Below are 16,582 nucleotides of genomic sequence, written 5' to 3' on the forward strand. Positions count from 1 at the left end.
ATAATGGCATGATAATATCCAAGGTATAAAACCATATAAGTTTAAATCATTCCCCAGTTTTCATTGACCTATTATCATGGAGGCAAGAATTTTAAGTGTAACGATAATATGTTACCTGAATGCAGGTAAGTTTCTTCATCATATCACAGCAGAGCGATGGTTCTTTCGGACACCAGACAATGTTTTAGCCTCGGTGTGGTTGGGTGGATTTAATTCACCGATTAATCAGAATCTCCTAGGAGTCAGTTGCTTTCAGACTCTGGCAGTTGAAAAGAGCCCATAGCTCGTTCAAGGGGGATGGCTCTACTATTTGACAAGGCAGGTTATCAAGAAATACACCATTTAAGGTAATGTTGCTTTTTTTTCAGTGTTCCTCGTTTATTCTGTACAAGATAAAATAGATTTTGAAGTGATATGCATAGTCTATACTGGTGGTTGTTATAAAGTACCACGATTTGATGCGTCCGAAACCAACTGCTCTTGCTTTCTGAGTCCAAGGTTCACTACCGCGTGTGTTGATGAGTACGACCAAAAAGCGAAAACTATTGAACTAAACAATATACTTTCCAGCACTTCCAGGACAGATATTATCCGCAATATCATTTTATACACATTGGTTTATGGAAGCTGCACAAGACTGCCTATATTTGGAAACACATCGTACAGAATCTTTAAAACTATTGATAGATGTCCTGAAGCAGTTAATGAGACACTGAAACGTAGTTGTGAAAACCCGCTCAGAGCTTTGCCACTTATTAATTATGAGGGGCATATGTACCTCTTATTCAAAAACATACACTGTGCAAAGTGTCATGGGGTGTCGTCGGAATATCAAAAACAACTGAAACCAATGAAGTTCAGATATCACTGTCAAGAAAATGTGTCCTCTTGGAATGCTTTGCAATCACAGTTGTCCAACACGAGTTGTTCTATGGAATACAATTATACGTATATTCCATACGATTGTCATGACCTGAAGTATTTCGAAGCAATCCTAGCTGAAGATTGTAACAAATGTTTTAAGCTTAATACCACAATTCAGAATTTATTTGATAATGAGGAATGTATCGTATGCAAAGTAATGAAAAGTATAAGCACTCTAAGTTGTAGATATTATGACCAAAATCCTGAACCCAATGAAGACCTTACTCGACTCTTTCGCCTACCAGACCTTCAGAAAGATGAACTAGTTTCCATCAACCACGAAACTTTCAAATCCAGTGAACTGTGTGCCGACGACGAAAATTTTGATAATTTATTTTCTATATGTCGACCATTTACATGTTACGATGGGAAAATCCCGTACAGGGGCACATGTGTTGAACCGACAAATACATTCTTAAAGTCTAGCACTTCCCCGCTCTTGTTGGATGCTAGTATCCTCAACGTTACTGTAAAGTTTTGTGAGCTAGATGCATATACAGAGGTGGGTTTTGATATTATATATCATCAATTGGAAGTGGGTCTCAAAAAGTACATCTTAGAAAAATCTAAGAGAGAAAATGTTGGACAGTTCCTGTTGAACTCGACGAATTTACCCTTAACAAAATTTCTTTTATTGGCTTCGAGTAGATTTTACGACCTAGTGAGCGTAGAGATTAGTTTTGAAATCTCCAATTGGCCTACAACTACCGACGAGATCGAAGAATGGTGTTCTTCTGAAGAAATCGCATGTTATAACCATACTAAAATTAAATTTCTAAAAGAAGAAATATATGCTGGCGTCGTCACGGACCTGAATCAAACATTGATGTATCCTGTGGATAGTGTCTTATATAATTTAAGAACTAGTAATAGGCTTTCTCGCTCATTTCAATGCGACCCCGAAGAAATATACATACCCGGTTCTGTTGTAGGAAATCAACGCACTGCTAGCAATTCTGCCAGGAAAACCATTACAGCTCTTGATTTTCTGTCTTTCACTAAAGTATGTGTTTGTATTGGTGCTGTTGATTCTAATGAAGAAATGCTACTGTCCAACAAGATCAACTGTTCACATAAACTTTATCAGTACAAAGAATCAGAATATACACTAACCGATGATAATGAGCTACTGATCAACGGACCGAGTACAACCTATACAATTTTAGAATTTTACATCGGTCGGAATTCTGTAGCTTATGTTTGCTTCCACTTTTCTTCTGGGTTGGCTGAGGATCTGTTTGGATTTGGCAATGCACAGAAATATCTATCTTGGACGTGTACGGGTCTATCTTGCCTTTGTCTTCTGGTTTCAATATTTCTTCATCTGCTACTTACGGATGTTAATTCTACTCCGCGAAAATTGCAGCTTTTCCTTTCTATTTACTTGCTGCTTGCACAATGTCTTTTGCAGTTCCCGAATCTGTATCTCGGAATTTGCAGGTATTTAGCTGCTTTGACACATTTTGCTTGGTTATCTGTATTTACATGGATGACAGCACTGGCAGTCAATATCTATTTCACTTTTGGTAAATTTTCATTGGCGGTTAAATTCAGCTCCTCTAGCTCCTCGTTCGTACAATACCTTTCAGTGTGCACCTTGTTTCCCTTTCTAGTGGTTGGAATTTGCTTCTCTCTTGATCACATACCAGACTCAATTTTGCGAGTCCGATATGGACAAGGATCCTGCACCTGGATCTCAGATTTTGAAGGTCTGATATATTTCTTTTATGTTCCTGTAGCGATTTCGCTCACAGTCAATTTCTATTGTTTCTGTTCAGCATTGTGGTATATGAAAAGAACCTCCGACGTCTCGCTTGCTGAGCAGGGACACAATCGAAATTTGTGTATAATATACATTAAGATGTCGTCACTTATGGGATTTACTTGGTTGTTCGGATTCATTGCTGCATTCGCAAACACCACTGCCTTGTGGTATGTCTATATTGTCCTCAATGGCTTACAGGGATGCTTTACTTTTGTTTCATTTCATTTCAATTCCCGAACAGGCCATCTTCTGTGGACGAAGTTCAAATCGGAGATACCCACTCTAACTACGGATCCACGAATACAAAAAACAAATGATTTCGGCAATACCTAGGCGAAATGATTGAATATTTCAATTTCAAAGATGTTAAGATGTTTTTTTGAATTTTTTTGATGTATTTTTCGTAAATATTAATAAAGATTACATCCAAATTGAAATAATTGTAATTTAATGTACCAACAATAGATAATCTCCGTGAAATTATGGGCCATTAAAATACATAACAAAGGGGAAGGAAATACAACGTCAATATTTTACAAGGATAATATTAACAGTTTTGGTATCTGTCTACCAGTCGGTTCTTGGCAGACAGTCGACTGGAACAATGAGGAGCGATGACTTGATCAAGGTTACCAGAATAACCCGATTATATAACCCACGAACACAATTTGTTTGACGAAACCGTGTATAAATTTCTTGAAATCTTTTTCATTTCTCACTGTGTAAAGGTAGACAACTAGACATTTCTATTTCGTTTGTCAAATACAACGTACTTGTAACCAATATAAAATCTAGAATAAGTACCCACTGCTTTGATATATCCATTACAACATCTAGATATCGCATATAGGTATGGTTATTTTATACAGTAAGCTGTGAAATATCAGGATAAAGCGTATCATAAAGAGTAACCGATGAAATATACATGTATGTGGAATAAGCATTGGTCTTGTGGAGTAACCTATGAAAAACGAGGTAACATTAGGATATATCATAAAGTAACCTTTGAAATATCTAAGTAAAGCATTGGGGTTTATTAGAGTAGCGCGTGAGATAATTAGATGGAGTATTGAGATATAGAGTAAACTATAAGATATCTAGATTGGGTTATGAGTATGGACTACCCAAGGGAAATATCTAAGTAAAACATAGGGGCATTTTATAGAGTAACCAATGCAATATCTAGATAAGGCATTGGGGTGTATTAGAGTAACCTAATATGAAATATCCAGATAAGGCGCTGGGCTGTATTATAGAGTAACCTATAAAATATCTAGATAAGGCATCGGGCTATATTATAGAGTAATCTATGAAATATCTAGATAAAGCGTTGGGCTCTATTATAGAGCAGTCTATAAAATATCTAGGCAAAACATTGGAGCATATAATAGCCTATGAGTAACCTATAAAATATATAGATTAGGCGGTGGGCTGTATTATAGAGTAACCTATAAAATATATAGATAAGGTAGTGGGCTGTATCATAGAGTAACCTATAAAATATATAGATAAGGCGGTGGGCTGTATTATAGAGTAACCTATAAAATATCTAGATAAGGTAGTGGGCTGTATTATAGAGTAACCTATAAAATATATAGATAAGGCAGTGGGCTGTATTATAGAGTAACCTATAAAATATCTAGATAAGACATCGGGCTATATTATAGAGTAACCTATAAAATATATGGATAAGGCGGTGGGCTGTATTATAAAGTAACCTATAGAATATATAGATAAGGCGGTGGGCTGTATTATAGAGTAACCTATAAAATATATAGATAAGGCGGTGGGCTGTATTATAAAGTAACATATGAATTACCCAGATAAAGAACACAAAAACACAAAAAAATCAAATTGTTTACGTGTCAGTCCATTGACGACTCAAAAAATGTAAAACTTCCGAGTATTACCTACAACTACGTAGTTTGCGACATCAGCATCCACTGGAAGCAAACCTTTACCTATCATCTACCAACCAAAACTTGAAAGGTACCTGTCCTTTGCCAGCCATAACAAAAGAACATCCCAACTACTACGATTACCAGCAACTACTGAAAGCAAACATGAACTTGTCATCTTCCAAGCAACTGACCAAACTTCAAATGCACCCTACTCCAACGTCTGATAGGACAGATGTAAATATATATATTTGGAACGATGAATATTTTTGTAGTTCTATCATACCGTCATTTTGTCCCTACACCACAAATATCACGTCTCGGGTCCGTCAAAGTTATTTTAGCGAAACCGATCTAGCATCGGCCATTTAAAACTGCATGCCAAAAATTCAAGGGTTATAGAGTCACGTGATACTAACAAAACGAAAGTCCAACACTAATTTACAATCTCGCAAGGGTAATGTAATATTATGTTAGAAAAAACGCATCTTTGGTGGTGTGGAAAATCCCCATTTAATAGGGTATTTTATTTCTGACTTTGGTCCAGCTGTCAACTGTCAAAATATCCAACTGGAATAGAGGAAGATGTTTCGGACTAACCCGTGCCCTGATAATTTACGTCGATATTCTAATGAAATTGATCTTGGTGGTTGCGCTGCGCTCTCTTTTTACGATTGTATTTAAAAAGGTGAACATCGACCGCCTTGTTTAATGATCCCTCGGAACCGAGTACTGTTTGCATTTCAAACTGATATCGATATCAATAATAAGTATACTTTCTGCGTAAATACCATATCACGTTTCTTATTAATTCATGGTAATATTTAACTAAGAGGTATAATATCTTCAAGTACTGTTTTTCTGTATCATATATCAAGAAAGAGCATTAACTGATTATCTTTGGAATAAATAAATCGCTCAAAATAGAAATATAAAGTAGACCAGATAGGTGAAAGAGAAATGTTGATGTATGAAACGGACCCTCGAAATCAAATAATATCAACCCTAAGGAAATGATCTTGGGACCGACCGAACTAGGATTTTCTCTATTATATATGGCAGGATCTCAAGAAATGAGGAGTTGTCTTTTTAACTCCTAACGCGAATTATTTTGGACACACGGATTTAAAAGGCTCTAGTTTCGACGATGAGTTGTGAACACTATTACTGATTAGCTCAGCTAAATAATTCCCGTTTCTGGGAAGAACTTACGATTGGTCAAACGGATGGCGAATCTGTCTCTTTAATCATGTAAGACCCCATAATTAAAATGATTTACACATTGAAATTATTACGGCACTGATCACGTTTCCGTTTTATCCAATGAAAATGAAGCTCGTGCAAGTCATGATTTATGTTTTAAAAAAGGGGGTGGAGCTTCAACCATGCAATAATATCAAAAAGAACATGTTGTAGCAGACCTAAGCTCCGCCTACTTTCCTAAGATTCTTTTCGGCTTTCATGTAAAGTGATTCAAGTATGGTACAACAACAAATTCCTGGTTTTCCTTGAACACATTTTAAGCAAATCATATCTTACAAACATCTATGGAAAAGATGCAATTTAATTTACAATCAAACGTGCAGAACTGATATAGTCCACAAGTCAGCAAATTTCCAACATGCCAAACAGTAATCACTCCAAAATAGGTTAAACTGGTCTTCATTTATATTGTACTGTAAAATGAAATATCATTAATAGTTTTAATCGCGACCTTTGCAACCTGCCATAGGATTGTTCTACCAATGGACCCCAGAAAGTAATCGTATTCTAATAGTGATCTCTGATAATTAATCAGCCAAGTAATCCATTTTCCATTGGAGAAGCAGAGTTGACAAAGTCAGTCGTAGAATCGCATAAAGTTACAGAAGAGTGAGGGAAGTAGCGACCACGGTGCTGATTATTGTGGATTCAAATTGAATGAAATTTTGGATTAGAACTTGTATTGTTTGAATAATGAAATCGAGATTGTCTTGCCCATCCTTGATGAATCCAGTCGAAGAATGGAATTTAATTTTTCGACAGCAAATCCTGCTCTGACAAATTAACCACCGGTATCCAAGTAAAGTTTATACCGTATGCAAGTACTTAACAGTTTTATTTGCCTTGCAGATTGTAAATAGTTCCTACTGCGTCTATGTTGATGAAACAACGTGCCAAACTATCAGGTTTTGGAGAATGTATATAAGAGGGGTCCAAGTATTAGATTTGAGGACTTAACACGCGCGTATACATACTGAAATGAGCAGAAGAAGCCGTTACGACATTTGCTAAATTGCAGTCAATTTACATGGTTTAGTACAATTGCACGCATTGTGCTTACGTGCTAAAAGACACCTTACATAATACAATATAAAAGGTCTTATTTGAATACATTTCACATCCCTATTCATGATACCACTTTTATTTAGTATAATAAACAAATTGTAGGGTATAAAAAGCTGACTTTAAATTTTGAGGCTCGTGATACTTGTCTAATTATAAAATATGTCTTCAAGTGCATCAATGATCCTAAATAGGAGACACATCAGGAACCTCCAAATCCGTGCCAAGAAAAATTGTCCCGAATTCAGGAGCCATTCTTACCTAAGAAAGTGTAATGTTTTTAATATGTCAACATTAGTTGTACAGTGAAATATGAAAAGTAAACACACTGTATTTGAAGTAGATATACATTCTGTTTGGACTATTATTCCTTTCTGATTCAGATTACCATAATAAATAAAGCTGAAGATAGTCGACCTCGACCAAGATAAACACACCACTGGACCACCACTCTTCTCCTATGTGAAGTATATCGTATATCCTTCGGGGTGAACGTAGAGTGTACTAAGCTTCGGGTTTGCCGACATAATATGTTGTTTGCAACTGTAACGGTTTGAGAAGATTTATCAATTTTTTAATTGTATTAATATAGTTCTCAGATTGACCGCTTGTCAAGATGGCAGAAGATTACCTTGTAGCCAGTGATTATGTTATGATTGTAATATATTTTGTTCTTGTCTTAGCAGTAGGATTATGGGTAAGTCATTTTCAATTGGAATTTTTATTTTGACTTTATATTAGCACGTCTGATCGTGCGCTTACTGTCAAGATCTCGGATGAAAAATTTGGAACACTTTGGATTTTTAAAACTTGGAAGTGCAGATCTGAACCGACATTCCATGTAATTTATACGTAAAGCTCTGTTAACTATCGTACAAAAGTTATTCCAGATATTTGGTACTGCACGTAGTGTTTTATGTTATAACAAATTTGCAAGCACATTATTATTGAATATGTTGAAAATGAACGAAAATTTGTCGAATGAGCAATTTTATATAAAAACGCTAAGCTTTGGTACCAAATAATAGCAACCCAAACTTTATACATGATACGTAATTTTAGATTGATTTCAGTATCAAATTAGGAGCAAATTCAAATTAATTCCGATTTTGATGACAATGAATGGACTAGTCAAATTATTAATTTACCCAAAACGTGTACCACAATAGCAATGTGTCCCGATTTAAATAATGTGAAGAATATCAAATGACATTTTGTCATGTCTCGACGTTCTCGTTTTCTTGAGAATATCTATATATCGTTTACATCATATTTGTATTATTGTATAAGGATCCTCATTGCGACGATAAGGTTTTCATGTGCTGATGCACACAGCGGCACGCATCTTGAATATTGAAAGACAACTCAGTCAGTATCCGATAAAGTAATTTCTATAGGCCCAAATGAAAATTGCAGCGTGAAGCGTCGTCGCCCGATATTCATCCGTCGGTCTACAATAACTCGTAAGAATGCCTGGCGGATTTTTATGAAACTTGTGGAAATTGTTTATTATCATCATCACCCAGGAATGAACCTTATCAAGAATGAATACAAACTGAAAAGTATTTCTTAGTTACTGCCCTTGTTCTTGAAAATGCACCAATTTTTAGCTCGCAAACACTCTGGGAGGCACGGTCGATTGATGTTGATGAAACGTGGTTAAATTGTGCCTCATCACCTGAAGATGAACCCTGTTGAAAATAATAAAGAAATTATCACATTTTTTTAAATTTTCAGTCAACATTTCGACCCAATAGAAACAGTGCTGCTGGCTATTTCTTAGCTGGTAAAGACATGCACTGGATTCCGGTAAGTAATATTAAGATATCAGTAACAATGACAATTGTGTATATCCGCGACCAACAAGGACAGTACTTTTCATTTTAGGTAGAATGCCATTCAAACCAGACTAATGTTGTGTTGATAACCACATAACGAAACAAAAAGGACAGCTTACATATATTACTTTATCTTTCAGGTAGGAGCATCAATATTTGCTAGTAATGTTGGAGCTCCTATGTTTATTGGTTTGGCTGGTCAGGCAGCTGCATCCGGTTTTTCAGTGGCCATATACGAATGGCACGTAAGTAATTTCTTGCGACACATGAATTGCCAATATTGAGCTCCAGAGATAAATAAATATTGCATTTGCATTAGCACTCTGAGAAATACCATGTGTTTTCATATGTGCCATTGAAGATGCTTCATAATTTTTGCTTTACAGCTGAATTCAGGTTTGAAATTTCAGCTGTTGCAATTATTGGCCGGATACTTTTATTTAAGACTTTATGTGTTAGTCAGTTGAATGAGATTTCTATTTAATTGACAGTAGCGTTTTACGTTTTAGGCTGTTTATTTACTGATTGCTTTAGGATGGGTGTTTGTTCCTGTCTACGTCGCCAGTGGGGTAAGTTTTTACCTTTGTAATGGCGTGACTGTGCAACTAAACTCTCTACATGTAGTATTAACTAAAATACTCTTGTATAGTATTGCCAGTTTGATACCAATCCATCCAGCTCAATCACAGCTTCTTATTAATTTTAAGAATTTCTCATACTATGATGTCTTTGGTATTTTAAATCGGTGCTTTTGTTTGTTTTTGGTTTTTTTGGAGGATTGTAAGAATACCAGTAGGATGTTAATTCTGAAAATTAATATGAATTTCACTCCATTCAATGTCAAAGCATATATTTAGACGATTGTTTCTCTTCCATTGGTAATAATTACATTTTAGGCTTTTACGATGCCAGAATATTTAAAAAAGCGATTTGGTGGTAAAAGGTTGAGAATATATTTATCTTCACTGGCTTTAGTTCTTTATGTATTAACTAAAATTACGGTAAGTTCACATTTTCACAGCGCAACTTGCATACCAGATCTAGAAATCAAAAAATCGTCTAAACTCGTATTTTAAACGGTACCTAAATAGAGCAAAACTTATACAAGGACATTTTTTCTTGATTCAATGATGACTCGTCTTAACTGCATCATTTGAAAGTCGATGTAAAGATACGAAAGCTTTGAAGATGCGAAATAAACAGTTCATGTTTGGTCATTTATTCTCTGGCATAGCTTCTGCCTTTATAGTTCTAATCATGGTCAAATAGAAATAATTATGTAGTTTGCGGTTGACATGAGCAATCTTTAGGAAATGGTGATTCTGTGTACAGAGTCATCTCCCTTTCATTGTTCGTAGATTATTTTCGTGTTATTGAACATTAATTTTATTAATTTTCAGTCAAGAGATTTATTCAGGAGCTATATTTATGTCATTTATTTTCAGTCTAAGATTTATTCAGGAGTTACTTATTAATTAATTTTTTTTTCAGTCCGGGATTTATTTAGGAGCTATATTTATGTTATTTATTTCTAATCTGAGCTTTTTTCAGGATCTATTATGTTATTTATTTTCAGTCCGAGATTTATTCAGGAGCTATATTTATGTCATTTATTTTCAGTCTAAGATTTATTCAGGAGTTACTTATTAATTAATTTTTTTTTCAGTCCGAGATTTATTTAGGAGCTATATTTATGTTATTTATTTCTAATCTGAGCTTTTTTCAGGATCTATTATGTTATTTATTTTCAGTCCGAGATTTATTCAGGAGCTATATTTATGAGACAGTTATTGGGATGGAATCTATATTTGTGTGTAGTTATTATTCTAGCTGTCACGGCCTTTTATACAATTGCGGGTATGTAATGAGTCTCATACAGAAACCTTATTAAGGTATCGTCAACAAATCGGCAGACTATTTCTATCTAATCAGTCAATGTAGTCTGAAATCCTTTATAATTTAACACTTGGAGAAAAATTATCTCCGTTATTCAAACTTTTAGCCCATTAAAATATGTCTGTGTAAGTCTTAGTATTATGTTTTATATGAATAAAGCTCAATTAAGGTCTTAGAAAAAGACTTTTAAAGCATGTTGCCATTACTGTACTTTCTATTAAAATGTTGTAATGAAAAACGGCCCACATGTTTTGAGTTTTTCTTTGAACTTTGGTATTCAAAGCTAATTCGAAGTATTGTAAGATTTCAAGTTGAAGGCAATAGCGTAATTGAAAATAGAAATTTTGACAAAGTGAAATTTCGTTTTAGAGGGACCTACATAAGTCAATTTTCCATATAGCTTTGATATGATGATTTATAGCCACTATCAGAGTTTTTTGTTTGTTTTAAATCTGCGATGTCTAAGCAGTAAATAACATCTGGTTTTTTGGGATTTTAGGTGGTTTGGCAGCTGTTATATATACAGATACATTACAAACCGTTATTCTACTTATTGGTGCATTCATTTTGACAGTTATGAGTAAGTGAAGAGTGATAAGCTCTAGTCATACTAGCAATGGAACAAATTAAGTTCTTAGTAGAAGTAGAACATTAGCATCTAGGCACAACTTCAATGTTGCAGTTACTAGGCCGACTGAATACCACGATTGAATACAGCTCTTTCGAGATACCGAAAGTTGCCAGTCTCAAGATCGACCTGGTCGCCTATACATAATTAAAGGGATATAAATTTAATTCACGCTGTAATTGTCAATGAAAATGCCAAAGTCTACTTACTCGAGAGGTTGGGGTTTGTGATGCTACATCTTTGTGACGTCTATTTCAAATTGCTTCAGGTTTTGTTGAAGTTGGTGGTTGGGAACAAATGATGAGAAAATATGCTACAGCCGCAGCTAACTATACACTGGCCGATCCTGAAAATAACACGTGTGGTATGCCAAGGAAAGACTTTATGCACATCTGGAGAGATCCTGTAGAGGGTGATATCCCATGGCCCGGTGCAGTGTTTGGTCTTACAACTTTAGGTTTATGGGTCTGGTGCACAGATCAGGTACAGAGTTCAGAATTATGTTGTCACAAACACAGAGGTCAATATTGGTGGTTTATTGAGGGTTTCTTTTTATAAAATAAATTATGATTCGCCCGTGACATTCAGAATATACCAGTACAGAGGGGGTGTCTGTTTATACTCGATACGATTTGGGAGGGTTTCATAACCATGAAGCGTCCAAATGGTTTCGTATCATAAACTCAATGAATAGATAAGAAGAATGAATCAATTTTCGAATGATTGCTTTAGATGTTACGTTCAAATTCATTTTCCAACTCACTAGTTTCTATATTACATCGCATAGAGCAATGTACATTTATGTATGTCCCTGCGGATCGATTTGTTTTGCCACTTCAGTAATAATCATTTTCCGATGAACATGATGAAACCAAATTTTCAATTTATTACAAACACACTGTGCATTTATTGCAGATTATGGTGCAAAGATGTTTATCAGCTAAAGATATGAGCCACGCTAAAGGTGGTTCCGTCTTAGCGGCATGTCTGAAGATCCTACCATTTTTCCTCTGGATCATTCCTGGCATGATCAGCAGAATACTATTTCCAGGTAAATACAAATGGAGCCAATTAAGTATGCGACACATCCTTGCTGTACTGGAAAGAAGTACACATGATCACTTGATGTTGAAAATAACATAAATTGAAATTTTGCATCCATGTAGTGTATCAGTGCTTATGAATACAGAAATTTGGTTAAATGGTCCGCTTGCAATGATGTTTCTTGTTCAAATTTGTTGTCTTTTGTGTTATGACTAACACGTTATCCGATTTGCCAAATTGACAATTATAAGCAAATATCTCACACAAATGTGAAATGATACTATAGACTAAGAACAACTTTTCAATTCTGTTTTAATCACTAGATGAGATAGCCTGTGCTGATCCTGATAAATGCCAAGCTGTTTGTGGTAACAGAGCTGGTTGTACCAACATAGCTTACCCATTGTTGGTACTCAAAAAGATGCCAGACGGTAAGATAGTCAATGTCTATGACTCTGCGACTATTATGACGGCAGATCTGAAAATTGATATCAAACGTTCTAGTTTTAACGTTTCCATTGATTCTTTCGCCCTACCAACGTCGTTGCGTTGCTGTATCTGTGAGCGAGCCAGCTTTGATGGCCTCCTGATTCCACACAGACAGAGATTAGAATGAACCAATATTTAGAGTACATGTACTCCATATGAAACAACAGAGATCCGAACATCACACAAGTAGCCAAGGAACCCTAACATAGGAGACAAAACGCATAAACTGCCATTTTTATTTTCCCGTCCTAACACAGACCACTCTGACTATACTTGAGCGACTCCTGAGTTGCCACCTGACAGGACAGCAGGCCCAGAGAACAACACCACAGCTGTACAACTATGTTGTCTCTCCAGTGCCCTGTCTGCAAATGACCAGAGTAAGTTAAATCATGTCACCTTACATCTTACTAAGAATGCATATTGAACACCTGCTGAACTAAATATAGATATGATGAAATACATCAACAGGATGTTATTAGAATAATGTTTAAATAGTGTTGCCGACAAATTTAAAGAGACAGTATTGGATTACTCGTTACATTTCAAAAGCATGAAATACATCAACAGGATGTTATTAAAATAATGTTTAAATAGCGTTGTTGACAAATTTAAGAGACAGTATTGAATTACTCGGTTACATTTCAAAAGCATTGATGACAAGAGCTGAATTAGAATGTTATATATATCATTACAGGATTAAGAGGTTTGATGTTGGCTGCTTTATTAGCTGCTCTTATGAGTTCCTTGACATCAATCTTCAACAGCGCCAGTAGTATGTTCACTATGGATATCTGGAGAAGATTCAGGCGACATGCCAAGGAATCGGAACTTATGATCGTCGGTCGTGTAGCCGTGGTCGCTCTTATCGGTGTCAGTATTTTGTGGATCCCGATTTTGGAGGAATCTCAGAGTGGACAATTATGGAGTTACTTGCAAGCCATTTCATCATACACGGCTCCTCCATGGTGTTGGGTGTTTTTGTTAGCGTTATTCTGGAAGGGAACAACAGAAGCTGTGAGTTATTTTTACACCTTTAAGCTCCTTCTACCGTTGATACTGTTGATTGGACTGTCTTGTTGTTGGACCAGTTTTAAGATCATAACTATTTAGTATTATAATGGTGAATTGCATGCATCAATGTATATTAAAAATTGATCTGATATTCTTTGTGAAATTGGCGTTAGAGAAAGCCATTTTAGTTGAAACTACTGTACTGTTTTTTTTTGTCTGATGAACAAACTGCTTTGCTGTCACGTCAAATCTTGGCATGACAAGAAATGGATCTTTCCATTATATCAGATAAGACAATTGATATTTAAAAGAAGTTGACGATATTGCTCAGTCTAAATATACTAATACTAATGATTCATCAATTTAATTTTAGGGAGCTTTCTGGGGTTTGATGATCGGGTTAGCGGTAGGAGGAACAAGAATGATATTAGATTTTGTGTATCCAGCCCCATTCTGTGGTAGTAATGACGTTGATAACCGACCTGATGTCCTGACAAAAGTTCATTTCTTACATTTTGCTATCATATTGTCAGCAATTTCAGTGATATCAACTGTTGGTATATCATTAGTTACAAAACCAAGACCTCCAGAAAAGGTTGGTAGTCCATACACAGCACGTCGACTACTTTGTTTTCTCTTAAGTAAGCGATTCGTGATTGAATGAAAATTTATTAAATCTATTTTAATTGTTCACTGAAGTGAATTCAATTTTCAATCGGTTTCAGTATGGGTGGTTCAAACCAATACTTTTATAAGAAAAATGAATTGAGTAGCAATCTTAATTCCGAAAAAGACAACTGTGCCACGAAGGAGGTACTGTATATCAAACAATTGAAACATGTCAAAAAATAGATAGTAAGTGAACTTTCTATGCTAAATGTACTCTCCGGTTATGTCCAGATGGCTTTGTTTGTTTATTGGTTTTTTTTTGCCAGTGTTTTAACCATCGAGAGTGGTTGTTTTAAATGAAATTACCGGTCAAATAAACTATTTTATTTTCCAGTTACGTCGAGTGACATGGTGGACACGTCATGATCCTCAAGATCCAGAGGAAACTGATTCTGAAGATGAAATTGAGGAAGAAGATGAACAGCCTGTACAAAAAGAGAAAAGTATGTGAACAGCTATTAAAAACTTTTATTATTTATGTTAAAGATGGTAGTCGGACAGACTGGAGTCTTTAGGGACCTTAAACAGGACTGATCCTATCCGTTCTTGATCCATCTAGAAGAGGTTTTTGTCGCTGTCTTGGTAAAATTTCCCCCCAGTACACACGACATAACAAAAACTCCATTACCTTTGGTAACTTTTTGTCACTGTTTTGCTCAGATTTTGTCAGGTCATTCAATTAATTTCGGATATTCTTCTTCTATTGTTCATTTTCAATTAATCAGATTAATTCTTATTTTAACATATCGGAATCCCACAGTGATTTTTATTTTATTAATTTTTTTTTAGAAAAATCCGGACCAGGTAGGAAAGTATATAACTGGTTATGTGGTATCTCAGATGAGCCAAAACCCAAACTTACTCCAGAAGAAAAAGCCTTTATTAAGGCTAAGATGACATCATTAGCTGAAAACAAATTTTCTAAAAAAGTAGCCAATATTGCAGCTATATTAGTTGCGACACTCACGGCATTTTTATTAGGATTTTTCTATTAGACTGCACAGGGATAATCGAAAAATCGCACTTATGGACGTTAAGAGATTGTGTGAGTTTATTATGTAATACTGTATTTGACATAAATCATTATAGGCCAAAATGAGCTTATAGACATAAGTAACAATCAAGAAGCTGCAAATAGATGAGGTTTAGTGTACGGTGTTATCAGACCGTAGCTACTGGGGGCAAGGGCAATTCTGACTAACGGACCTGGGTGTTAAGTGTAGGATTACTGACGCTGTAGACAATAGAAAAAGTGAATACTCGAGTTATCTATCCACTATTTTCTCCTGTTGTCTACTGTGTAGATATTTCCGCACCTAGCAGTACATCTCTATCTGGATCTAGCTTATTCTCGGCTCTCAGATGTGACAGATTTTTGGCAAGCACAAATATTTATCCTAACACACTTTATTTAACAAATAACTTAAAAAAAATCCCCCAAAAAATCCCACATGATTATGGTATAACACAATTCTTTAATAACAATGTATATAACGTCTCAACACGGTTTACATCTGTCGGCATATGTACTTTGTTAATAAAGAAATGTGTTAACCATAATATATCTCATTGTGTTATATGTGCTCTCCATTGTTAATTGTCGTTCAAATCGTATATATTTGACACATCCCCTCCAATGTGTAACGTAGTAATAGATTTATATGATGTTTTGTTGTAACTTTATAAATATAGGGTAATAGTGTCATGTTTTATATGATAATAATAAACACAAGAGAATGTCTATTATTAGTCTTTATTTACAAAAGGGGGCAATCTCTCATACAGAGTTGTCGTTCCTTGCAGTCCTTTTTTATGTACTGCAAGGAGCCACAACTCTGTATGAGAGATTGACAAAAGGAATGTTCACTCCGGAAAAACTAACTAGTGACGAGTGTTTTGTCTTATCCATCATAAAGCCACAGGAAAGAAAGAAACATTTTGTTGTCTCTCCCTGGAAAATTTTCTAATATGAGAAGCCGGAGAATACATCATAAGGCGATTCTGGAAGCGCATTTTTTATGGTCCGAGGGGTTGGGCCTTAATACACTAGTTTAGTCCCTTAGAGTGCGTAAAAGGGAGAATTCAACATCTT

General features: G+C 35.4%; 2 protein-coding genes across 2 annotated transcripts; both read left to right on the forward strand.

The window, feature by feature from the left end:
* Positions 1–2,287: 2,287 nt before the first annotated feature.
* On the forward strand, positions 2,288–2,926 carry LOTGIDRAFT_75373 (hypothetical protein; the record flags this gene model as incomplete). Its single annotated transcript, XM_009049113.1, has 1 exon — positions 2,288–2,926. A coding segment is annotated over one exon (639 nt), but the record flags the coding sequence as incomplete, so codon positions are not given.
* A 4,293-nt stretch (positions 2,927–7,219) lies between these two features.
* LOTGIDRAFT_230588 (hypothetical protein) lies at positions 7,220–16,231 on the forward strand. Its single transcript, XM_009049114.1, has 15 exons — positions 7,220–7,609; positions 8,650–8,721; positions 8,891–8,995; positions 9,260–9,319; positions 9,647–9,751; positions 10,502–10,607; positions 11,146–11,226; positions 11,543–11,757; positions 12,190–12,325; positions 12,642–12,749; positions 13,505–13,824; positions 14,195–14,416; positions 14,825–14,933; positions 15,280–15,734; positions 15,768–16,231. The coding sequence occupies exons 1-14, from the start codon at positions 7,529–7,531 to the stop codon at positions 15,483–15,485; spliced, it is 1,926 nt and encodes a 641-aa protein (XP_009047362.1). The 5' UTR covers positions 7,220–7,528; the 3' UTR covers positions 15,486–15,734; positions 15,768–16,231.
* Positions 16,232–16,582: the final 351 nt, after the last annotated feature.

This window comes from Lottia gigantea, assembly GCF_000327385.1.
Source record: "Lottia gigantea unplaced genomic scaffold LOTGIsca_13, whole genome shotgun sequence".
Taxonomy (NCBI): domain Eukaryota; kingdom Metazoa; phylum Mollusca; class Gastropoda; family Lottiidae; genus Lottia; species Lottia gigantea.

What these genes read in the sequence shown, in the direction of transcription:
- LOTGIDRAFT_230588 (XM_009049114.1), top strand. Translation starts at nt 7,529, where the DNA reads ATGGCAGAAGATTACCTTGTAGCCAGTGATTATGTTATGATTGTAATA. An exon ending in GGCCTTTTATACAATTGCGG is followed by an intron (nt 10,608 to 11,145) that starts GTATGTAATGAG and finishes TTGGGATTTTAG; the next exon opens with GTGGTTTGGCAGCTGTTATA. An exon ending in GGGTCTGGTGCACAGATCAG is followed by an intron (nt 11,758 to 12,189) that starts GTACAGAGTTCA and finishes CATTTATTGCAG; the next exon opens with ATTATGGTGCAAAGATGTTT.